We start from the raw sequence: 21931 nt of genomic DNA on the forward strand, positions 1-21931 counted from the left end.
CTGTATCGTACCGTATCGCTATCCCGGTCCTGCGCAATCCTAGGCTTCAATTCCGGCTCGAAAGATCCGAGATCTGGGTCCTTGATGTTGCGGTTCCTCTTCTTCGATAACGGTAGCAGGTAGAGTCACTGATTCTGCTACCAAAAGTGCTTCAGGGAGGGCGGTGAGTGCCGCCGCCTTTCCAGGAGCAAGTGGGTAAAACACCACAGGGAAACAAGCAAGTCCATGATATCGAATCCCATTTTTGACCGAGAGAAGGAGTAGTAGCAGGCAAGCAGACAGTGTCGCGTGCAATGCACCCTCCAATCACTCAGAGTGAAGGTTTATTGGTGGTATTAGAAATTCACAAGTTCTGTCCCGGCTCCCAGTCTTAAGATATATCACTTGACGGATGACAACGGCATGAAAGCAATGCCCTTCAAAAGGCCAGCCTTCTGGGAGTCTCGCACTTCGCTTCACGGAGGCGGGAAGCCAATGAGCGAATTTACCGACTGCACGGAGTTAACAGAGCTCGGAGACCCACGGTGAACTCAGACCTTCGGAGAGCCAAGCACTTTTCATTAGATAACCGAATTCGTTCCCTTCCGCGTAACGAGACCACCCTGCTTCCAAACCGCTCGCTTATGAAGTAGGGGGCATCCCCTTAGGGCCGCCGTCTTCGGACGGCATATCAAGCCCGCCCGGCCGACATTTCGGTGTCCGCCCCGTACATTTGTTGCCAAAGTAGGTACTAAGTAGCCAGCCAGGTCCTCATATTTGAACTCACATCCCCGGATCCAAGAATGACCCGAGCACATTAGCCTTGGATTCCCAGCACTCTTTCATCTTTATGTGTCAAGTGTTTATATGTCAAGTGTTTGGCGTAGGCTGGATTATTCCAAGACAGAATCTCCATCAACCTCACCCTCTCTGCTCTTTCACAGTACTGTTAGACGACCACTTCGGCCACAATGCCTCCAGCAGGCGAAATCCTGCGCCTGACGGGCAAGACCCTGGCCTTCTTCGGACACATCATCGCCATCAACATCGGCTTCAAGATCCGCGCCATCATCCACAGCTACACCTACAAGGCCAAGCCAGTCGCAGTGTGCCGCACCGTCGTCGTCGTGGGCGGCTCCTTCGCCGGCATCGAGGTGGTCCGACGCCTCTGCCAGTCCCTCCCCACGGACTGGCGCGTCGTCCTCGTCGAGCCCAACTCGCACCTGCACCACCTCTTCGCCTTCCCGCGCTTCTCCGTCATTCCCGGCCACGAGCACAAGGCGTTCATCCCTTACGACATGCTGCAGAAGGCTGGGCCCGACGGTATCTTCGAACAGGTCCAAGGTCTGGTGACCGAAATCACCGAGTCGGAGGTGCGGCTGGCGGACGGAAAGGCGGTCCCGTACGACTACCTCGTCATGGCAACGGGGACCTACCAGGCTCCTCCGAGCCATCTTCACGCGACAGAGAAGGCGGCTGGGTGCGCCGAGCTGCGAGACCTGCAGGACAAGGTCAAGAACGCCAAGAGCATCGCCGTGGTCGGAGGCGGTCCGGTCGGCGTGGAGGTCTCGACGGACATCAAGAGCTGGTACCCGGAGAAGGAGGTCACGCTCATCCACTCGCGCGCGCAGCTCCTCAACCACTTTGGCAAGAGGCTGAACGACGCCTCGCTGGAGCCGATCAAGAAGATCGGCGTCGAGCTCATGCTGGAGCAGCGGCCCGAGATCATCTCGGCAGGGGTCGGCGGAACTCTCAAGTTTGCTGACGGACACGAGAGCACCTACGACTACATTGTGAGTCTTGATATAGTCCTCCGCTGATCACAGATTGAACCACGGCACTGATCGTCGTACTACAGATTCCTGCCACAGGCCAGAAACCCAACTCACTGCTCATAGAGAACTACAGCCCCGAGGCCATTGCCAAAGACACCAAAGAGATCCTCGTCAAGCCTACCTTGCAGGTCATGTGTGGCGACGGCAAGGGCCCGCAGAACATATATGCAGTTGGCGACGTGGCACGAACAGGCGGCAGCAAGATGGCTCGCGCGGCATTCTTCCAGGCTGCGGTTGCACAATACAACATCATTGCGCGTATAAACAACAAGCCCGAGCGCAATTATGTCCCCAATGACGTCGAAGGCTCCATTAAGCTGACTCTCGGCAAGGTGAGCGACCACTTGATTTCTCTTTCGAATCTCCCTTCATGATGTGAAGTTGCCTGTACCACACGTGCACGTAGAGGAGCCACCCACTGACACACCTGGGCTTCTGACAGGAAACGAGCTTGATGTACATCCCCGACAGCAAGGGCAAAGATATCCTGCTTACTGTGGGCGGGACTCCCGAGGACATGGAGGTAAAGAAGGTTTGGGGCATGATGGGTGCCAAGTGGGATCCCCAGGAGGCTTGAAAATGTATCAAGGGCAAGAGTCAAGGGCGTTTGCGTTTTTATTCATGATACACCTTTTGTAATAATCACGGCAGATTAGACTACAGGCAAGATATGTAGATGGCACTGTATGTTATGTACGATGACTTGGCGGCACCTCAGACTTGAACTTGGCACGAGATATCGAACATTTCGAATAGTCATTCACATTGCTCAGGATTTAATGCACAAGCACCTCGTAGGACTCTTTCGTATTTACCGTATTTCGCATGGCGATGTGGATACGATGCTTGCGGGAGAATTACATCGCCAGTCCACCCAAAAGTATTGCAGTGGCCCTCCGTTTTCGGCCTCGCCATCTTTCCATTGCTTCTTAGCGCGCTATTTAGGCACCCTCCATCAGGGACGAGTTCGTACATACGAAGTACGAGAGCTTTCTCAGCTCCCCCTCCCGTCCAGCGCCATCTAATCTTATCAGATCATCTGATAATCCCCCCCCTTAACTCCGAGCTCGGGAAATTCGCACATTGGCTAGTGATGCGTCATCCCTGCCTGGCCCTGCCTTGGCTTATGCAACGCGCAACCATGATCAAAAAGACTCTTTTAACATTGCCATGCCTTTCCGCTAGAGCCTAAAGCCCTTGGATACTTCCAGATAGAAGAGAAGCACCTCCCTGGGCAAAAGATGACGAGCTCCGGTCCGCACCAGCAGTTCTCCGCGGACAGGCCCGTCCGCCGGCGGCGTAGGCCCGCCGTCGTCTGCACCGAGTGCCGCCGGCGCAAGATCGCCTGCGACCGCAAGCTGCCGTGCGGGCAGTGCACGCTGCACGGCGCGGACTGCGTGTACGGGCCCACAGCCAATGGCAATGTTCCCCGCGCTACCGCAGCCGGCGGCCCCAGAAAGGTCTCGGCGGCCACCTCTCCGGCCGGCACGTCTACCCGTTCGGCCAACGGCGCATCTGCAGAAGACTCCCGCACGACCCGATCTTTTGCCAAGAACGGTAGTGCACTCCAGCCTCGTCCGTCGCCTCAGGAGTACGAGGGTGACGAGTATGAAGATGTGGATGACGAGGCGGCCTCGGCCCACGAGATCGAGAGGATGCAAGGTCTGATGGGGACATATTATCCCAGGCTCAGCGGCCGCGTGTGTAAGACGCGGCTCTTTGGACAAAGCCACTGGGCCAATAATCTTGTAGATCAGGTAAGACGACAGAAATCCCCTTTTATTCACACTTGCCACAGTCACATTTCTAATTTGATCTGCCAACCAGTTCAGGAAAGTCCATCATGTCAACTATCAGATATTCTTCCTGTCAGATTCGAGCCTTCACAAGCAGCTACGGCAATGTAAAATCCTGTCCAAGGCCCTCAAGGCACGTCACCTCGAGTCTGTAAACCCGGCCAGCTCTAGTGAGCTCCCGGACTTCACTGCCGCAATACCCCCTCGGGACGTGGCAGACCGGCTGGTTCAAACCTACTTGCGCACCTTTGAGGCCGTCTTTCGCATCCTTCACATTCCCACCTTCCTGGACGAGTGCGAACGCTACTGGGAGGATCCGAACCAGGCCACCGAGGTCTTCATGACCAAATTCCTCATCGTCCTCGCCATCGGCAGCTGCACCTACGACAACGAGCCGGGAGGCCTGAAGGAGACCCTGCGGATCGCCGCCTGCCGCGCCATCGTCAAGGCGCACGCGTGGCAGGGCGCCGCCATCAGCAAGCACGCCCTGACTCTGGACATGATCCAGGTGTACTGCCTCGTCCTCCTGTCCCGGCAGACGAGCGCGGTAGAGTACGGCGACGATATCGTGTGGATCTCGGCGGGCTCGCTGATGCACACCGCCTTCACCATGGGCCTGCACCGCGACCCGGGCCTCTTCGCCGGGCTCACGCAGTACGAGATCGAGATGCGGCGCCGTCTGTGGGCCACGATCCTCGAGTTTGTCGTCCAGGCGAGCCTCGACTCGGGCATGCCGCCCCTCATCAGCCCGGACGACTTCGACTGCGGCCCGCCGTCCAACATCAACGACGAGCAGATGTCCCCCGACGGCGGCAAGTCCATGCTCGAGCCGCCGCTGCCCGACACCGTCCTCACGCAGACCTCGTGCCAGCGCCTGCTGCTGCGCTCGCTGCCGCTGCGCCTCCGCATCGCCAAGTTCCTCAACGGCCTGGTGGTGGACCAGTCGTACAATGAGGCGCTGCGGCTGAGCCGCGAGCTGAGCAGCTGCTGCCGCACGGCGTCGGCCCTGCTCGAGTCCATGGGCCGCAACGTGGGGCTGGGCGGACCTGACCACCGGAAGCCCTCCGCGTTCCAGGTGCAGCTCATCGACATCCTGACGCGGCGCTTCTTCCACTCGCTGCACGCGCCCTGGGCGCGCAAGTCGCTCGTCCACGTGCAGTACTACTACTCGCGCCGCATGCACCTCGACTCGGCGCTGCAGATCGTCGCCATCCTCACCGGCGACGCCAACCTGCTCGGCCGGATCGGGCAGCAGGGCGACGAGATGGCCGCCGTGGCCTCGCCGGGCCCGGCGCAGGACGACCTCGACCTGATGCGCATCCACGGCAGGGGCCTGTTCAAGTGCGTGCTGCTCGACACGTGCACGACCGTGACCTTTGAGGCGATCCAGCAGCTGCAGGAGGACCCGTCGCTGCTCGGGTTCGACGGCTCCATGACCCTGTCGCAGAAGGACCTGTACAAGGCCGTCACCTCCATCGTCGCGCTGTCGCACAAGCGCATCGTGGAAGGCGAGACCAACTTCAAGGCGTACTGCTTCTACTCTTGCTGCCTGGGTCAGGTGAACGGCATGCTCGCAGGCTTGCCCGTACAGGAGGCCATCTTGGCCGCGGCGAGGAAGGCTCTCGACGCGAGTCTCGAGATGCTCAAGGACCGGATCGTCAAGAGCGGGGTGCCCTTCCCGCCGACCGACTTTGAAGAATCGGCACAAGAGTCTGCCAAAGCACAAGCGCAGCAGCCACAGGATACAGAAACAGAAGATATTGATCCTGAAATTGACGGACCTTCCATGATGGGTGACACAGCCGCCTACATCATGTCTGGGCCATCGGCGTCAGGGCAGCACGATCTCTTGACCATGCCCGGCATTACTGTGGACTTCCGAGGCAACGGCCAAGACGACGATCAGTGGATGGACTTTGGGCTAGGGCCGATCGACTTTGACAGCACTTCAGAGTCGTGGATTCTGTCTGGCGTGGGGAGCGAAGCACCGCCGTCTGCTGGGCTGTAAAACAACCTCGCAGTGACTGATCGTCACTGTATGGAGGACAAAAAAAAACATTGTACAATATGACCATCGTGAGTTATGAGACTCTGCACGATGCAAATCAAAATTAATGAGCTCGGCATGATGCAATGATTATTATATAGAGCAATGGAATACCCCTCATCTCATTCCCATTTACCCCTGAACCTCTCAAAACTCCGGGTCAAGGCCACAACTGTCCCTCAAGATACGTTTGATCATTTCCTCATATCCTCGGCTGCTTCATTGCAACGATATATTCCTACAAGAAAGAAGCAATTTTGTACAAAGATTGTCTGGATATAAGTGGCAGTTGTATTTGTGATGAATTTCACCCGAGATGGCTCGCCTTGCTGACCGAGTCAATGTCTGACAACGCAGCAATCTTGCCTCACGAGTCCATGACTTGACTCCTCAACTTAAAAGACATACTGGGACATTATTAGCACCAAACCACACTTTATTTTGCCCTCAAATCGCAGCAGCAAACTCACCGGAATATACAGGTATGGAACCTGCCTCTCATACTCCTTCCAAGCCTCGCCGTACTTGTTCCGGCACTTGGTCAAGTCTCTGTTGGTCCGGTGGATAATCATGATGCAGAAGAACACGGGATAGAACCACGGAAATGGACTCCTATCACGCCCTCCTCGTCAGCATGGTCCTTCCCTGCGTCACAAACAATAAGACAGATCTTGACACTTACTTGAAGCCTGTAACCAGAGCCCACGACACAGCGAAAAACATGTCGGCCGTATAGTGCGGCTTGATCGCCAGCCCGAACCACCCATCCACCAGGAGGCGGTCTGGCGTATCGGTGGCGATAGTCTTGGGGTTGTGTATGACCTGCCAGGGCAGCTGAGGGAAGGTCTTGCGCGGCTTCCACTGCCCGCGCTCCATCTGTCGGAAACTGTTCCTCTGCCCGTTGGCTGTATCCCAAACCCAGTACATAAACACATATGCGATAGCCAGACCCAGAAGGGCGTACTTGTTCCATCGGTACTCATCGGGGTGGTGGCGGGCGAGGAAGAGAGCGCAGTGGCAGTACGAAAAGGGGACGCCGGCCATGTTCCAGAACGTGAGCATGAAGCCTAGCTTCTCAAAGTACATGTCCCTGCACAACACTATGTCAATACACCACAGCGTAAGGTGTGTAACGAAAAGGCTTACCAGCTGGTGACGATTGACTGCTCAGCCTTGGCACAGGCATTGGCGTACAGGAAGTGCGCCATCAAGACGAACAAGATCTCTCCAGACACGTATCCATAGTCCTCGTATTGCCGCACAGCCGCGGCCGAGCTGATGAGAAAGAGGATGAACCAGGGGATGCGTACTTCGTAAAACATCTTGAGGTCGAGGATTCCGATACGCGGGTTGAGCTCGGCGCCCATGAAGAAGTCGTAGATCGGATAGCCAGAGAGCCGATGCGTACGCTGTCGAGCAAAGGCAGATACATATACGAGAAGGCTGTTGATATACCCGGAAAGAATGGCCACCGACATGATAGGCCCGAACTCGTCGATCACGGTGTACAGAGGGAAGACGCCAGTGAGGTGAAGCGTGGCGGCAACTAGCATGGTCGCGTAGAAGCTGAAGTAGGCGTTGCAAAAGTACTTGAGCTGCTTGCCGCCCTCGTGGCGCAGTGCCTTGCCGTAGGCTGTCACTCCGGGCAGCGTGTAGTAGAAGAACATCTCCATCAGGAAGAATGCCCAGTAGATCTTCCACGCCCGCGCCGAGGGGAAGGCTCCCGTGTATGCGAGGTGCGCCACGTGCGAGACAAATTCAGACCAGGACTGGTCAGCCGAAGGGAGCGGTAGCTGTCCGTCGTAGTACTCGAGCCCAACCCACATGTACCACATGAGCAAGGGGAAGCCGATCATCAGGGCGGAGGCGCCGAGCGAGCCACCGAACTCGAAATGGTCGGGCGACACACCTTCATCGTCGAGCTTGGCACGGTCTGAGGGAGGTTTCTTGGAATGGCTGTCTGTTGAGACACGACCATGACTGACGGCGTCCATCTCCGACGGGGTTGTGGACGGCTTGTTTTTCGTTCTCTGCATTGGAAGTTGAAGCAATGGGAGGCGTGGGTAATGTTGAAGAGGCGCTTTTGATCTGCCGAAAAGATCTGGCAAGACATCCCGAGGATGGGAAGCCCGGAGACTAAATACGCAGGCCAGGCATCATTGGTAAAGCATCAATTCGAATAACGAAACTGGTCGGAAAGAGCGTGCTCTCCGTCTAAGTGGAAGCAACATCTCATCTCCGCTGAGGAGACCCACTGAGACCCACCAGGACTGGGTGTTCACCAAAATTTTGGGAAGGAGAAAGCGATCCAATCGCGTCACCTCTTTCAGACCCATCCATCGCACTAATTAAGGCATGTACAAGTCGAACATTCAGGGGCAAAAATAAGAGAGGCCTGCTCTAATATCACCAGAATTGGAGGCATGGGCGAAACCGAGTCTCCCCAGCCCTCTTTTGCGTGACTGGCCTCTAGTCATTCATTGAATATCACTATTTTGAGTTTCGGATCAACTCTGCCCGATCCTCGCTACCAGCCAGACTTGAGTATTCGCCCAATAAACCATAACCAACCACAGCCCGACTCCAGCGCCTCTAAAATACCGGCAATCTGATATCATCATTCCTTACTCATACAATATTCATATCCTGAACACGTCGAATTGTTCCTTGTCTATGAGCACTCTCCAGTCAACAGCATCGTCACCTAGCGCCCTGCTGTCCCAGACCGTCTGCACCAGCTCGCCAATCACGACATTGTTCCGGAACCCGAGCCGCTGCTTTGCGCGAAACCAGGCCTTCATGCGAGATTGAACTGCCGGCGTGCCGCATTCAGCACCCAGCACGATGGCCGGCCACAGCATGATGCAGCCTGCTGTGCCGTTGCTCACTGATTCGATGCCTTCTAGCTGCGAGACTCCGTTCTCTACCATATCCTGGACCGTATCCAGGGGCTGACCCCGAACAGACCGTTGGAAAAAGACAAGGCTTGCGTAGTAGAACGCCTGCGTCATGTGTTGCAGCATCGTAGCCTGGGTCTGTGACAATGGGCTCTCTGTCGTGGAAGGGAAATTGAGGTAAAGTTGAAGCTCAAAGGCGTCGAGGTCGCGAGGGCTGGGAAGCCCTTCTGCTGCTATTAGTTCATTCATGCGGTCCAGATTCTGTAGAAACGAGTTCGTGACCCCGTAGTATGGAAAGGTAAGTTCCATGGTCTTGTGCCCATCCAGAAACCGTTTGTACTCTGGGGGCACCTGGTGCCCGCAGAGTATAGCCATCGCAACCAGGTGTGTCTGAAAAGCCGGCGAGCTATCCATTTCGGTGGCTCTGGCCACCAAGTTGTCGAGGTAAGCCAGACCACCCTTGAGGTGTACCCTCCAACGACATGTGCGGCCGGAGATGGCGTCAATGGTGATGCAAGCCATGATGGCCATAGCAAATGACTGGTCACGGTGCTGGTCGGCCTGGGTCAGGTTGTGTGAAAGGTACCGGAGGGCTTGCTGGTCATGGGTACACGCGAGCTCATAATCATGACTCTCTTTCCTGCCCCCAAGCTCGAACAAATTGTATGCAGCGCAAGCACAAATGCCGTGGAAAGTAGCTATGTCCGATGTCGATGTGTCGGAGCCTGACATGAGTCCTCTGAGGGCCATGGGTAGCATCATCGTGCGACAGGGATTCAGCGGACCATCAATCAGAGCTACCTTCCGGCTAGTGTAGGCCACCCAGTGATGGAGCAAACGCTTCTGTGCAGCTGGCACCTGAAGAAGATCCAGATGTCTCGGAGCAGGTGTCTTGGAGAGGCTATCGGACTGTGGCCCGTTTGATCCGATGGCCCCGGTACGAATGCCGATTGATGTGGAGGACTCATAAGTGGAGTTTCGGGTGATCTCAGTATTTCCTATGTCCCCAAGCGGCTTCGCAGGAATTTGCGGGCCGGGACTGAAGCCTGAAAACGCTGGACGGGGACTGTCGGGCAGGGGCTGGAGCTCGGTCAAACTTGCCGCACCATGCATGAGGCACCGATCTGTAGCGGAGGCGAGATCAGGCTGAGGCCCGATAGGAGGCTGAGAAGCCGAGTGCGCAGATCTAAAGTCTCTGGGAAATTGACCGCCCGAGCTGGTGTCGGAAGGGTTGAGGCGCCTTGGTGTGGTACCTGTCGGGGTTTCTGACCGTGACTGTGGCCGTGCAGTGAAGACGGAGAATCCACCAGCCTCGCTCCTTGATGCACCATCAGGGCAGGTGTCTATCCGCTCGAGCATAGCGTCAATTTCCGGCGAGGTCCAGCAGCGACTGGGACCAGTGACGACAAGCTCGACGGCGCGTCTGCTGCGTCGACGATTGGGCGAGGCACGTCTGCTGCGTCGACGATTGGGCGAGGCAGTGTTGGCCTCCTCTTGGTTAACAAGAAGGCTATCCAAACCGTCTTCTCCGCTGCCCACGACCCAGGTCAGCCGGAGCCCGTATCCCTCACACTCGAGATCGCGCTGGATGCACTTCTGGCACTGCGGTTTTTGCTCGTCGCATTTGACTTTCCGAGATCTGCAGGTCCAGCAGCCGGTGAATGACTTATTGTTAAGCTTAACCATGCTCGCGAAAGCAATGCATTGAGTCGACCAGCGATGGGTGCGGTGGTCTGCAATGGGACGGGCAAGGCCAGACTGTCATTGTAGATCTTACAATAGGCTCGTGCATTCTGTGAGAAGATTTGAGGCAGTTGCGAGCGAGAAGCTAGAAGAATTTGTGGAGACACCACCAGGCCCACGGTGGGCCCTTGCTCCTTCCGCTTAGACATGCACATCAGATCTTTGAAGGAAGGCACCGTGGAAACATCACAAGGAGGGCAAAAGGGGAAAGCATTGTTGATAATCAAGCGATACTTTTTTATTCACATCAAGGCTTTGGGCAGTGAGATAATTCATCCGTGGGAGAAAGTCCAGATGCAACTTCATTTGTAGGGCATTTGGGTCACCGCGAGTTCGGTCGCTGAAGGCACAGCAAAATAGCGGCAATGCCAATAAACAGTGTCTTTCCAACAACAGCCTGCTACATTCTATCCAACCAAGATGAAACAGCAAAGAGAAGCATAAGAACGAAAACTAGAGAAGAAAAGATAGGTCATCTCTTCTTCCCCCCGCCCCCCGCCCCTTCCGCCAACCAGCATCGCGATATCAGATGAGCAGACTTGGAATATGACGCCGAGACAGAAGATACCGCACGATGACGATGATGAGAGATATCCGGCGACCCCAGAAATCACCAGCAGGCGTAAATATGACTGAGCTGATTAGGGTGTCTGCGCCGAGAATCGCGGGACAATGAGCGACGATTGGTTGATCGATAGGTTGAGTTCTCCGTCCTTATTATGATAACCCGATTCCTTCTCCTCCCTCTGCAGCCGGGCTTCCGCCATCCACGTCTTGCACTCAATCCGCTTCTCCAAGTTCCTCTTGTCCTACGAAGAGCTCACGGCGTAGCCCGCAGGCCGCGGCGTCGTGTAGACGGGCACCTGGCTGTGGCACTAGTAAGGCAAGTTGCATGGCCTGCCGAACATGTACCCCCTGGGCAGAGGACAGGCTTCTTCTGGAGTCAACGGCACCCCAGGGACCTGTTGCTGTTTGGGTGGGACCGCCACCTCCGGGGTTTGCTGGTGCTGTGGGACTGCTGTGGCCTGTCGGCGGCGGCATCGGCACTGGCATCGGCACTGGCATCGGCACGGTACCCGCGGCGGCAGCAAGGGAGGCAATGGGCTTGGGGCTGAAGCCCGCCTCTTTGAGGGCCGAACCGATGGCCCGTTCGAGACTGAAGGGTCCCTCTCGCGCTGCCGTTCTGGCTGCGGCGACTCTGGTGACGGCGTTCTATCAGCGGCTGAAGAGGGATCGAACTCCTCGCCAGACGAGGGAGGAGACGGCAGAAGAGGCGCGCATATTGCGGTAGAAACCGCTTCGGGAATAGGAGATGGAGTATGGCGGAGACCAAGATCTTCCTGAAGCCAGTCGACAAGGCCGCCCCGGCCCTCGTCCCCATCGTCGATCTGCTCCTCGCCCCGGGCGCCGTCCTGGTTCTCCCGAGCAGGGGCAATCATCGGACCCGAGACCTTCTTTTTTAGGGCCGGTGAGCTCGACCGGGCTTGCCACTCTCCGTAGATATGGTCGAAGAAAGAGATGGCAGTGGCACTGCAGAGGTGGTTAGCTGTCTGATTGATCGGTCGATCAATCTGGTCGATGATCTGGTTCAAGGAGGCGAAGTCCCGTACGTGACATTCCTCATTGCAGTAGTAGGTAGCAAAAGAGGTACCGTCGTCAAACGCGACGAAGGATCCATTACAATGCATGTCGACGCCCTTCTTGCCGCAGTAATTGCATGTGGGTTCGACATAGTCTGAGAGGTATATGATTGACTCCGGCACTTGGGAAGTGCCGGGTGGTAGGGCCGGCTCGGATTGCCCCTTGAAGGGTGAGTCAATCGACTTGCGACCTCTGCCAACCCAGCAGTAGTATTCCAGCTGGCGCTGCTTGGTCTCAGAGCCTGCAAACGACTTCTTGAACAAGGTGAAACGAGAAAGGTGGCGGATGAAGGATGGGATGGTTGATGGAGTTCTCGATGACGGGATGGTAGTTGATAGAATGGTCGGTCATAGGGACGGAAGTTGATGGGATGGCGGATAGTTGATGGGATTGTCGATGATAGGAAGGGAGTTGATGGACGAGAGTTGATGGGAGGTTGAGGGAAGGTTGATGGGATTAGATGGCTGATGGGCTGTAGCAGTGAGGCAACTCGCCTGCGACTCCTAGAGAAAGGTGTAGATGAAATAGCTTACCCTGGTCCATTTGTTCAATGGAATCAAGACAGTGAGATGATCCACCTGAAGAGCCTTAATCGAAGAGAACGATGTGAAGGGCCTGACAAGGTGAAGTACTTTGAATCAAGTACTTTGAATGAAGATGGCAGGGGTCATTGTTGTGGCTGATCAGTCTGTGATGGTCTTCGAGAAAGCGATGCTTTTGTTGTGTACGATGAGATAGAAGAAACTCTGTGAGATGGGTGAGATGGGCAGAAGGGCCTGTTTAAATAGACAGACACGGCGGATTCCAATCACCCAGGGCTCTGAACCAGAAAGAGTCAAAGTACGGAAAATGCACATGGCATTTGGTAGAATGCAGGTTCGAAAGCCTTCAAAAGTCAGGGCCGAACCGGAGCATCGTTGCAGCGTATCCGCTTGGCCTCTTCCGGGCAGTTCCTGCTTGAGACATGCTGTCCAATATCGCCACGAGGGGTGACACTTGGTCAGTCAGGGGCAAGGGTGCGCTGCTACTCGAGTTGTTCTTTCGAGGGCAAACCAAACTTGGGTTGTGAAAACTGAGCAAGCGCTATCTGACTTCGTGGTTGAGTTGCCGACTTTCTGATTTGATTATTGGTTGGCGGTATTTACTAACATGCAATCAAGCGAGTATCGGAGTGATCTTGAGTTTGGTACCACAGCGTCAGATTGCAAGTTCAAGCACGTGTTCGAGGTTGACTTTTGTACTTTACGAAGAACAGAACCTTGGGGAGTCCCAATGGCGGCGCGATATGACAGAGGCACCACACGACTTGTACAGTTGGCCCTTCCATACTCACTGCTCGACCAACAAAGTCCTGACCTTCTGCATCGTGCTCATCCCAATGATCCCAGATCAGTAAAAAGCAAAACTCCACTGCGCCCTGCCATGCAAAAGTCGGCACGTGCTGATCGTGCTACGCGCTCAATACATGCTCCCATCCATCATTAAAACCTAAGCAGCACGCGCAATCAGTAAAACGGCCCCTGGCAAAGCGGCAGATCAGTAGAAAGAGGCTTACCTAATCTCGTAGCTGCCCGCCCTCGTCATGTACCTCACCCACTTGACGCTCGAGTAATTGCTCTTCTCAAAGACCTTGAGGTAGCGGACAAGCAGGCCACTACTAGTGAACATGAGCAGGCTGAAGTTCATGCTCAGGGGCGGCCGGCTCCAGCTCTTCTGGTTGGTCATGCTGGTCAATTCGGCTTCGGCAGACAGAACGAATTCAGACTGGCCCGTGAAGCGACCAATCTTCCACACAATGTTGTTCTCCGACGGCTCGTACTTGGCCTTGCCCTGGGTGCAGCGCTCGTTTATTCTCGCCGTGTTCAACGGCGTGGGAATTTTGACCACCACATTCGTAGCAAAGAGCTTCGACCCAAAGTTCGCCTTGACACCAATGCTGTATTCCACCTTGGTCTTGCCCACCTCGTTCACAATGGCGTGGACCTTGAAGGGCAAGTTGACGTTCTCAGTGGCACGGTAGCGCATCAGCTCGAACTCCCCATCCGGCGGGACAAAGGAGATGATGCGATCCGAGTCGAACTTTCCTAGCTTGACGCATTGGTGGAACTGGCAATCCTCTAGCGTGACACTTCCAGCAGCGGCCTTGGTCGCCTTGGTCCCCATCCGGTTGCCGCTGGGCAGGCTCATCATCCCGTCATTATCGAGAAGTAACCTATCGTTGAGGCCGAACTTGCACTCTGGGGTCCCTGACAAGTATGCCCGCATGATGATCTGACCCGTGACATCCGCTCGCAGGACCGCGCCGGTCGCTGACATAAGCAAATTAACGTCCTCGATAACGTCGACAAACGCCTCGTTCTTGCGGTATTTCACATCTGCTTTCCTCCATGACAGCGCGCCGGTGGCCTGCATTGTGATCTTTGCCGAGTCTTCTATCCGCTGCTCCGACTTGACCCCTTCGGTGGTGATGTACATCTTGAGGGTGTCGGTCTCGGTGTTCTGGGGGTACCCAAAATCGATGATCTCTGCAGAAAGGGATAGAAAGTCAGTGTCCGATACCATGCTATGTCGTTGGCTTTCTCTTGGGTCCTACGCACCATCTAGCAGCTCGTAGACAAGGACAAAATTGTTCTTGACAGCCTCCTCGTCAAATTTGCCAAAGTACCCGCGCCCGAGCTGGATCAGGCGGTACAGGAACTCGAACACGAGGGCGGCATTGGCGTTGCTCTTTGTGATGGCAACCAGGTAGATGTTCTCGTGCTTGACATGGCTAAAGGTCGTGCTCCCGAGGGTCAGGATGGGCGATCGCACCTGGGCGTTGGAGATGACCTGGATGCGGAAGACATCGGCAAGGCGGGGGCGGCAATCGTTGCGGAAGGCGCGGAAAATGAGGTTCTCGCCCTTTTGGTTGAAAATCAGGATACCGGAGAGCATCTTTGCGCAGCGTTCGCGTCCCCAAAAAGAGGCACAGAGGGTGTGTTCGCGTGGGCCTCGACGTTGGTGTCTTCAGGGGTCGGCTTTGGAGCTTCGCACAATCTCGAATGTCGTCGCGAGATGGGCAGAAAGTGGGGAATGGGGGAGGGAAGCTTAAAGGCGGTGAAGATTTCGCATTTCCACAGCGCCACACCTGAAACCGTAAAGACCAATGACATGGTCTTCGACTAACAAACAGCCATGCGAACAGGGTTGGAACATACGGTTCCGCCACTGGACTGGCCGTCGGTGGGTATTCATCATCCACGAAGGGCTTTACCTCGAGTCTGCCTCACGATGGGATTGAGAAATCGGACTAGAACCGATCGGTGTAGCGGAGAGAAGGCAACACTTCCGTTAGGGACTGGACGATCGCGTGACGGAGAGTTTAACAGAATTGATAGCGCTGACAGTGCAGCTTGGTTCCCACCTGCACCGTTAGGTAGCGAACGGTTGGAAGCGGACGGTTTGAGATCTGAAACACCAGACGGAGCGCGCCCGTGTCTGTACGTCGAATGTCAGTCCAGTCAGAGATCAGAACACAAACGCTCTCAAGTCGGTTTTGCCTGCCAGTCATCATGGTCCGATTTCAGTTCATGTCAGCCATCCAATTCCCTCATGATGTTTCTTCTTCTTCTTCTTCTTTCGTCAAAGAAGAGAGGCTTAGGTAGACACCCTGCATTTTACGAGGAACATTCCCCACTGAGGATCCTCTGCCCAGACGTTCGAGACCGATTCTATTGGAGCGCAGCGTCCAGTCAGCGTGCTCCTTCGCGCGGAACCAACCGTTAGGTGCGTACGCTAGCGGGGGCTCGGTAGTTCGTCTCGCGGGAGCTACAGTGGTGAAATACCAAATTTAGTGAGCGAGACCCGCTGTGTCCGCACCATCACCCCTGAATTCCTGGTTTTTTGGGGACTGATGTCTTGAAATTTTGACGAGAACAGGGCGTGCGTGCTAAGCTTTTTATCATCCCTGAAGCTGTACCCGGCCGTACCAGGCAAGCAGTTCGAAAGAGCGGGAGGAAATACAACTCAGAAACAGACTGCCTGATACCGAGCCTGTGCCACTAGGTACGCTCATCTGCCGACAGTCTAGGTACCCAAAGGAGTTGAGTACAGTAGGTACAACAGGCTTGAGTGCAGGGGAGAGGCGGCCGCAAAGCCGCCTACACGTGTAACCGTCATCGTCATTCGCCCGCTCCGGGGCCGGGGGCTGGCTGAGACCACCCCGGACTGGACTGCACTTCCGTCGACCCCTGTCTCCCGCTGCCCTCCCTGCATCGAAGCCCCCTAACCGCGCAGTGAGAATGACCCGTTTCTGCACACATGTCGGCCTGCTTCTGGTCATTTGGGGGCCAACACCTCCCTCAACGTCCCTTTCATCCCATGCCAGACTGGGTCTTGGCGTCTCCTGGCGTTTCACTCGCCTCCCCGGTAAGGCTCGTTCCTGAGATTTGTAGGTGATCCACGTAAGAGGCAAGGGCTGCACGGGCCCCTTGTAAATGCGAGCCGGGGTTCCTCGTACAGAGGCAGTCTGGTAGGTCGGTTTAATGTACGAGCTGGGACGAGCTTGGGCGACCTCGCCAGCCCAAAGGAGCCAAAAATCCCAGGCAGCTGAAATAAGTGCACGAGGGCTCTCCCGTTTTGTCAATCTTTTTTCTCTCCATTCCCTTCTTCGATCCTTTCCTATCTCAGCCTGCGTCTACATGCTTGTCTTTCCTTTGTTCTGTTCACCTGCCTTCGAGTTCAATCGCTGTTGAACCAAGTGCTGTCGTTCTTTGTTCCCTCACCACTTCCCACCCCCCGTCTCTCCCAGAAGCAACCACGCCGAACCTCGGTAATCGCAAACTGACTGCCCAGCCATTCGAACATTTGCAGTGCAAAGAAAACTCGAATTTAAAATCACTTCCTCTTCCTCGACATATCGGCAACCTCCGCATAAGTCAAGTCGATCTCAATGGCCGAAGAGGGCGGACACGGACCTGCGGTGGTCACCACCGGCCTCAGCGGAGGACAAGGCGGGGACGGACACGCCGGTCATGGCCAGGATGGACATCAGCCCAAGCAGAACACCCTCACCCGAGAGGACACGATCCCCATGTCTCCCAAGGTCTACACGCCCAATCCCTTCAGCCGACAACAGACCAGCCTCGACATAGACGACTACTTTGTAAGTGGTACAATTCCAGCCAAGGCCGAGTAGGTACGGGGACTTCGTTGCTGACCCATGCTTCTCGAACCTCCAGACCGGACCTCGTGATATCCGAAAGCACTCGAAATGGCCCCTCTTCCTGCAGATGCACGGCAGCATCCTGCCCAAGATGATTCTCCCGCTGCTGTTTATTGGTTGTTGGGCGACGGCAATAACCTACGTCAACCAGAAGGTGTGGCCTTGTAAGTCTTATTTACACTCCTGCTCTCGCACTACCTGCTGGCGCCAAGGTACTAACAGGGACATTACATTACAGTGGGCGTCAACTCGATTCTCCTCACGGTGACTGGTTTCGTCGTCGGTATGGGTCTGAGTTTCCGAAGCTCGACAGCATATGAGCGGTACGTTGCCGACCTTGAAGTCTAATCACACACTGAGGGGATCCAACTAAACTGACACTCCCTCCCACAGCTACGGCGAAGGCCGCCGATACTGGGGACAGCTCATCCTCGCCTCCCAGACCCTCGGCCGCGTCTTCTGGATCCATGCCACGGAACGACCCCAGCACAGGGAGAAGGACATCCTCGCCAAGCTGTAAGTCAACGGCTGCTTCGCAGACCCAAGGAGGCGCAAAGCATGGCTAACAAACTCTGCAGCACGGCCATGAACCTCCTGACCGCCTTCGCCGTCGCCCTCAAGCACAAGCTCCGCTACGAGCCGTACACGGCCTACGAGGACCTCTCCCAGCTCGTCGGCCACATCGACACCCTCGCCAAGCAAGCCACCGAGGAGCAGCCCGAGAAGGTGGCGCAGCGGCGCCCGGGTCCCGTCAAGGCCGTGGGCGAGTACCTCGGCGTGTCCTTCATGGCGAGCAACCCTCGCAAGGCCATCAAGAAGTCGACGCGGCCGCTGGGCAACGTGCCCCTCGAGATCCTCAACTACCTCGCCGCTTTCGTCGACGAGCTCGTCGCCAACGGCCAGCTGCCCGTGCCCATGCAGCAGACCCTGGCCTACAACAACGTGGCCTCGCTCAACGACATCCTCGTCGGCACGGAGCGCGTGCTGTCCACGCCCTTGCCCATCGCCTACGCCATCGCCATCTCCCAGATCACCTGGGTCTACGTCATCCTCATGCCCTTCCAGCTGCTCGGCTCGAAGCTCGAGTGGATCACCATCCCCGCCACGCTGGGCGCCTCGTACATCATCCTGGGCCTGCTCTTCATCGGCCGCGAGATCGAGAACCCCTTCGGCCAGGACGTCAACGACCTGCCGCTCGAGGACTACTGCGCCCAGGTCGCCGCCGAGCTCGACATCATCACGAGCCGGCCCCGGCCCCAGGCGCGCGACTGGATCGAGACGCTCGACAACAAGGTGCTCTACCCGATGAGCACCTCGGGCTACCCCGTCTGGCTGCACCGCGGCGAGGACAAGGTGCGCGAGGCGCTGCGGCAAAAGACCGAGATGGGCTTCGAGGCGCGCAAGGAGGCCATGGGCCAGGACGAGAGCTCGACCGTCGAGAACAGCGACGGGCTGGACAGGTCGCGCAGCAAGGAGACGAGCGGTACCAAGACGGCCGCGGACCAGGTCTGATTTCGTCGGATTCGTCTCGAGCGGTTCACCCACGTACTTATTGTGCATGGATACGGCGCACCGACAAAATGACAAAACAACAAATTTGCGATGATCTCTGCAGGCACATCCAAAACTGAGAGTCATAATGGAGTTCACTAGTTTGCGAAATCGGGGCATACTTGACATCAAAAGGGAACTGGAAAACATCTGCCAACGGGCATTTCATTTGCGGGAAAGAAAACCAAATCATTCCTCTCATAATCATGGTTGTAATCATGGGATCTGGAGTTTGCACTCTGCACTTTTACTTTCGGTTATCTGGGGATTTTGACAGCGAGCGAGTCTGATACAAAATACAAAATTCGAGGTTCATAAGAAACTTGGATCCCATGTCATGATTGAATTTACTCATATCCTCCTACGTTCGTGACAAGCAAGCGAGACAGCCACGCTCCGTCACGAAACTCGGTCTCCGGCCAGCACGCCGAGACACCTTGGCGAGTACCGGCCAACCTGCCAGCAGCAACAAGCTAATCTACACTCTCCGTCGTGAGAAGTACCATCCAGCCCCGTGTGGATCTACACTCTGTAGTGTACCAAAGGGAATCCTACCGCTGGTCGAGAACGACAAGCTCCAGGTTCCGCCCACACAACTGAGCTCGCTGGTACTAAAAGACACTCTACTTTGTCGTGAGCCATCATCGTCAGAGCCACCTCTATCGTCAGCCAGTCCATCTGCTCCTAGACCAATCTCCGCAGATGCGCATCCTCGCCCTTCACCAGTCCATCCAAGAGGACGAAGAGCTTGCTTCAGTTAGCTAATCACCCCCTTTTACCAACCGCCACAACCCCCCTTCAAATCTTGTGCACCCGCCGGCCCTCGTCGTCCCAGTTGTCCTCGTCGTCCCACCGGTACTCGTAGTCGTACGAGGTGCTCTCCATCCACGCCTCCTGCTGCCGCCTCTCCTCCTCCTCCTCCTCGAGCCACTCCTCGGCGGTGCAGCCCATGTACAGCGGGCTGCGGCCGTCGTAGGCCCAGGCGTTGGCCTGGCGCTTGACCTCGACGGGCACCGGCCAGCGGCCTCCCGAGACGCGCGCGGCGTAGTGGCGGCGGTTGAAGACCTCGTCCTCGGCGGCGTAGACGCGCGAGATGCCCTTGTACAAGGAGCCGGTGATGCTGGTCAGGGCCTTGTGGTACTTCCGGAGCTTGTCGAGCTCGGAGCGCCGGACGACCCACTGCTCGTCGTCATTCTTCTTGAGGGCAGGCAGCTTGCTGTCGTCGTCGCTGGCGCTGGCGCTGGCGCTGGAGGTGGAGTCCGAAGACGAAGAGGACGAGTGCTCGGACTTGTCCGAGGTCGGGCTAGAAGGCCGGGTGCCACTCGGGGTCGACGGAGCGGTCGTGCCTGGGGACTCGGTGTCGTCGTCGTCGTCGTCGTCGCTATGGTCAGGAGACGAGTCGTTGAAGGAATCATTTGGGTCGGCTTGAGAGTCTTGATGACATGGATGTGAGCACTTTTGTGTTCCAACACGAAAGTGAGTTTGGGGTGACGGCTTACCACCCTCGGCAGTCTGAGCATCGGTACCATCCTTCCTTTCAGGCTTGGCAGATGTCTCCTCTGGAGATTCCTTCTCAGGGCCCCAGTCATCCTCGACGACGATGGCATTCTCGGCCAGGGTCTTGACCTTGTCCATCTGGCGGAGGTAGTTCTTGAGGCGGCGGAGGGTCGCCTTGCGAAGCGGGAGCGACATGTTGAGATGTTGTCGATGGGCTTCTTGGTTTCTGGGTTGTTGCTGTTGGATAAGACGGGAGTAGTGGCTTGAAGAGACAATGAAGATTTGGAGAAGTAGAGAGGGAAATATCGTCAAGGTCTTCGAGTACCGGTTGTGGGTGATCGAAGGGGAAAAGGGATCAATGTTGAAAGGAGTTGAGGAGAAAAGCTGACCAGCGACCCTCGAGGATGGGAGAAAAGGTGAGGATGCTGTAACAATAGGTGACGAGGGGGCCAATCAGAGGGCAGAGTTGTCTATTGTCTGGCTTTGGGCCCGAGAATTGAGGTTATTGTCACGGGTCGGGCAGAGGTGTGTCACTCTTTGATTTCGAGGTGACGCTCAGGTGAGGCAGCTGTCATCTGTTCTGGCAGGTACTGTCTGCCTGGGAGATGTACCGAAGCTCCCCCCAACGCCCCTCCCATTTCCCCCGACCTTTACCCCCGGGATGCCTTATCATGGCCTGTGAGTCTCCTCCGGGGCTGCTAGCCCTAGAGTAGCCCGTGCGTCCCACTGTGAGTCGACACTCGCGATGGCTAGTGATGGTGTTTTGCAGGCAGAGCGGCCAACCCAGCCATCCATCCATCCCTTCATGGCTGTTTACCCCTTTTCCTCCACTGCCACCACAGTTCAAGTACAGTATGAACAAGATTAAGCAAAGAGGAACCGAGTGTTGTGAGCGAAAAGAAAAATAAAAATTCACAAAAAGAACAATTGTTCAAGATGGTTTCACAGCAGTGCTTTGCAGAAGCAATGTCTTCCAGCTTGAAAGCTCAAAAGCGACAGCGATTGTCTGATGAAAGGCCATGAATCAACAAACCAGAGCAAACAACGGCAAACAGTGAGTGAATTATACGTTCCAGTGCAAATTGCAAACTGATACACCGTTATTCAGGCAGTCTGATGAGAAAGCTGAGTCCCATCGCTCAAACCAAAGACAGCGCTGCATCTCATGAGACATACCACTCCCTTCTCTCCCAAGCACTTTATACCTCTCTCTCCTCTCGAGGAAAAGAAAGAGAACACCCTCAGTCCCACGATCCAAAGTACTGCTTCTTCACATACGACTCAAACGGCTTCCTCTCCCGCGGCGCCTCCTTGCGCGCCCGCTTCCACTCGGCCTCGGTCATGACGTTCTTGGGCACGAACCCGTACATCTTCTCGTAGTAGTCGACCTTCTTGTTGGCCTGCCGCGCCTCGTACGCCTCCTTGGCGCTTCTGATCAGGTTGAACGGGTTGCTGCTGCTGCTGCCACCGCGCGACGAGGAGGAAGAGGAGGCTTCTGCGGGTGGCGGTGGCGGTGGCGGCGATGATGAGGATGCAGATAAAGCCGGTCCGTGGGATCTCGGAGCGGCGATGGCCTCGTGCTGTCGACGCTTCTCGTCGCCGTGTACGGGATCGGCCGGCGTCTCGACGTGGTCGTACGCCGGGGGCGGGGCCGTCGAGGCGTCGTCTCCGTGCTGCTGCGACTCGGCCACGTACGGCGGCGGAGGCGGGAGGTTGTCCTGCACTGTGCTCTGGTCGGCCAT

General features: G+C 56.2%; 6 protein-coding genes across 6 annotated transcripts; 2 read left to right on the forward strand and 4 right to left on the reverse strand.

Moving 5' to 3' along the window:
* Positions 1-950: 950 nt before the first annotated feature.
* E0L32_006713 (uncharacterized protein) lies at positions 951-5618 on the forward strand (the record flags this gene model as incomplete). The annotated part of the gene is made up of 5 exons (XM_031141376.1): positions 951-1772; positions 1838-2146; positions 2257-2362; positions 3000-3571; positions 3642-5618. 5 exons carry the CDS (start codon positions 951-953, stop codon positions 5616-5618), a joined length of 3786 nt encoding a protein of 1261 aa, XP_030994544.1.
* Positions 5619-6052: 434 nt separating this feature from the next.
* On the reverse strand, positions 6053-7651 carry E0L32_006714 (uncharacterized protein; the record flags this gene model as incomplete). Its single annotated transcript, XM_031141377.1, has 4 exons — positions 6053-6064; positions 6128-6206; positions 6340-6747; positions 6804-7651. The coding sequence occupies 4 exons, from the start codon at positions 7649-7651 to the stop codon at positions 6053-6055; spliced, it is 1347 nt and encodes a 448-aa protein (XP_030994545.1).
* A 645-nt stretch (positions 7652-8296) lies between these two features.
* On the reverse strand, positions 8297-14872 carry E0L32_006715 (uncharacterized protein; the record flags this gene model as incomplete). The annotated part of the gene is made up of 4 exons (XM_031141378.1): positions 8297-10312; positions 11437-12130; positions 13494-14463; positions 14536-14872. 4 exons carry the CDS (start codon positions 14870-14872, stop codon positions 8297-8299), a joined length of 4017 nt encoding a protein of 1338 aa, XP_030994546.1.
* Positions 14873-16868: 1996 nt separating this feature from the next.
* On the forward strand, positions 16869-18653 carry E0L32_006716 (uncharacterized protein; the record flags this gene model as incomplete). Its single annotated transcript, XM_031141380.1, has 5 exons — positions 16869-17081; positions 17158-17305; positions 17380-17464; positions 17535-17657; positions 17720-18653. The coding sequence occupies 5 exons, from the start codon at positions 16869-16871 to the stop codon at positions 18651-18653; spliced, it is 1503 nt and encodes a 500-aa protein (XP_030994547.1).
* Positions 18654-19490: 837 nt separating this feature from the next.
* Positions 19491-20384, reverse strand: E0L32_006717 (uncharacterized protein; the record flags this gene model as incomplete). Its single annotated transcript, XM_031141381.1, has 1 exon — positions 19491-20384. The coding sequence occupies one exon, from the start codon at positions 20382-20384 to the stop codon at positions 19491-19493; it is 894 nt and encodes a 297-aa protein (XP_030994548.1).
* A 1046-nt stretch (positions 20385-21430) lies between these two features.
* On the reverse strand, positions 21431-21931 carry E0L32_006718 (uncharacterized protein; the record flags this gene model as incomplete). Its single annotated transcript, XM_031141382.1, has 1 exon — positions 21431-21931. One exon carries the CDS (start codon positions 21929-21931, stop codon positions 21431-21433), a length of 501 nt encoding a protein of 166 aa, XP_030994549.1.

This window comes from Thyridium curvatum, assembly GCF_004353045.1.
Source record: "Thyridium curvatum strain D216 chromosome Unknown NODE_39_length_367864_cov_79.813791, whole genome shotgun sequence".
Lineage (NCBI taxonomy): Eukaryota > Fungi > Ascomycota > Sordariomycetes > Thyridiales > Thyridiaceae > Thyridium > Thyridium curvatum.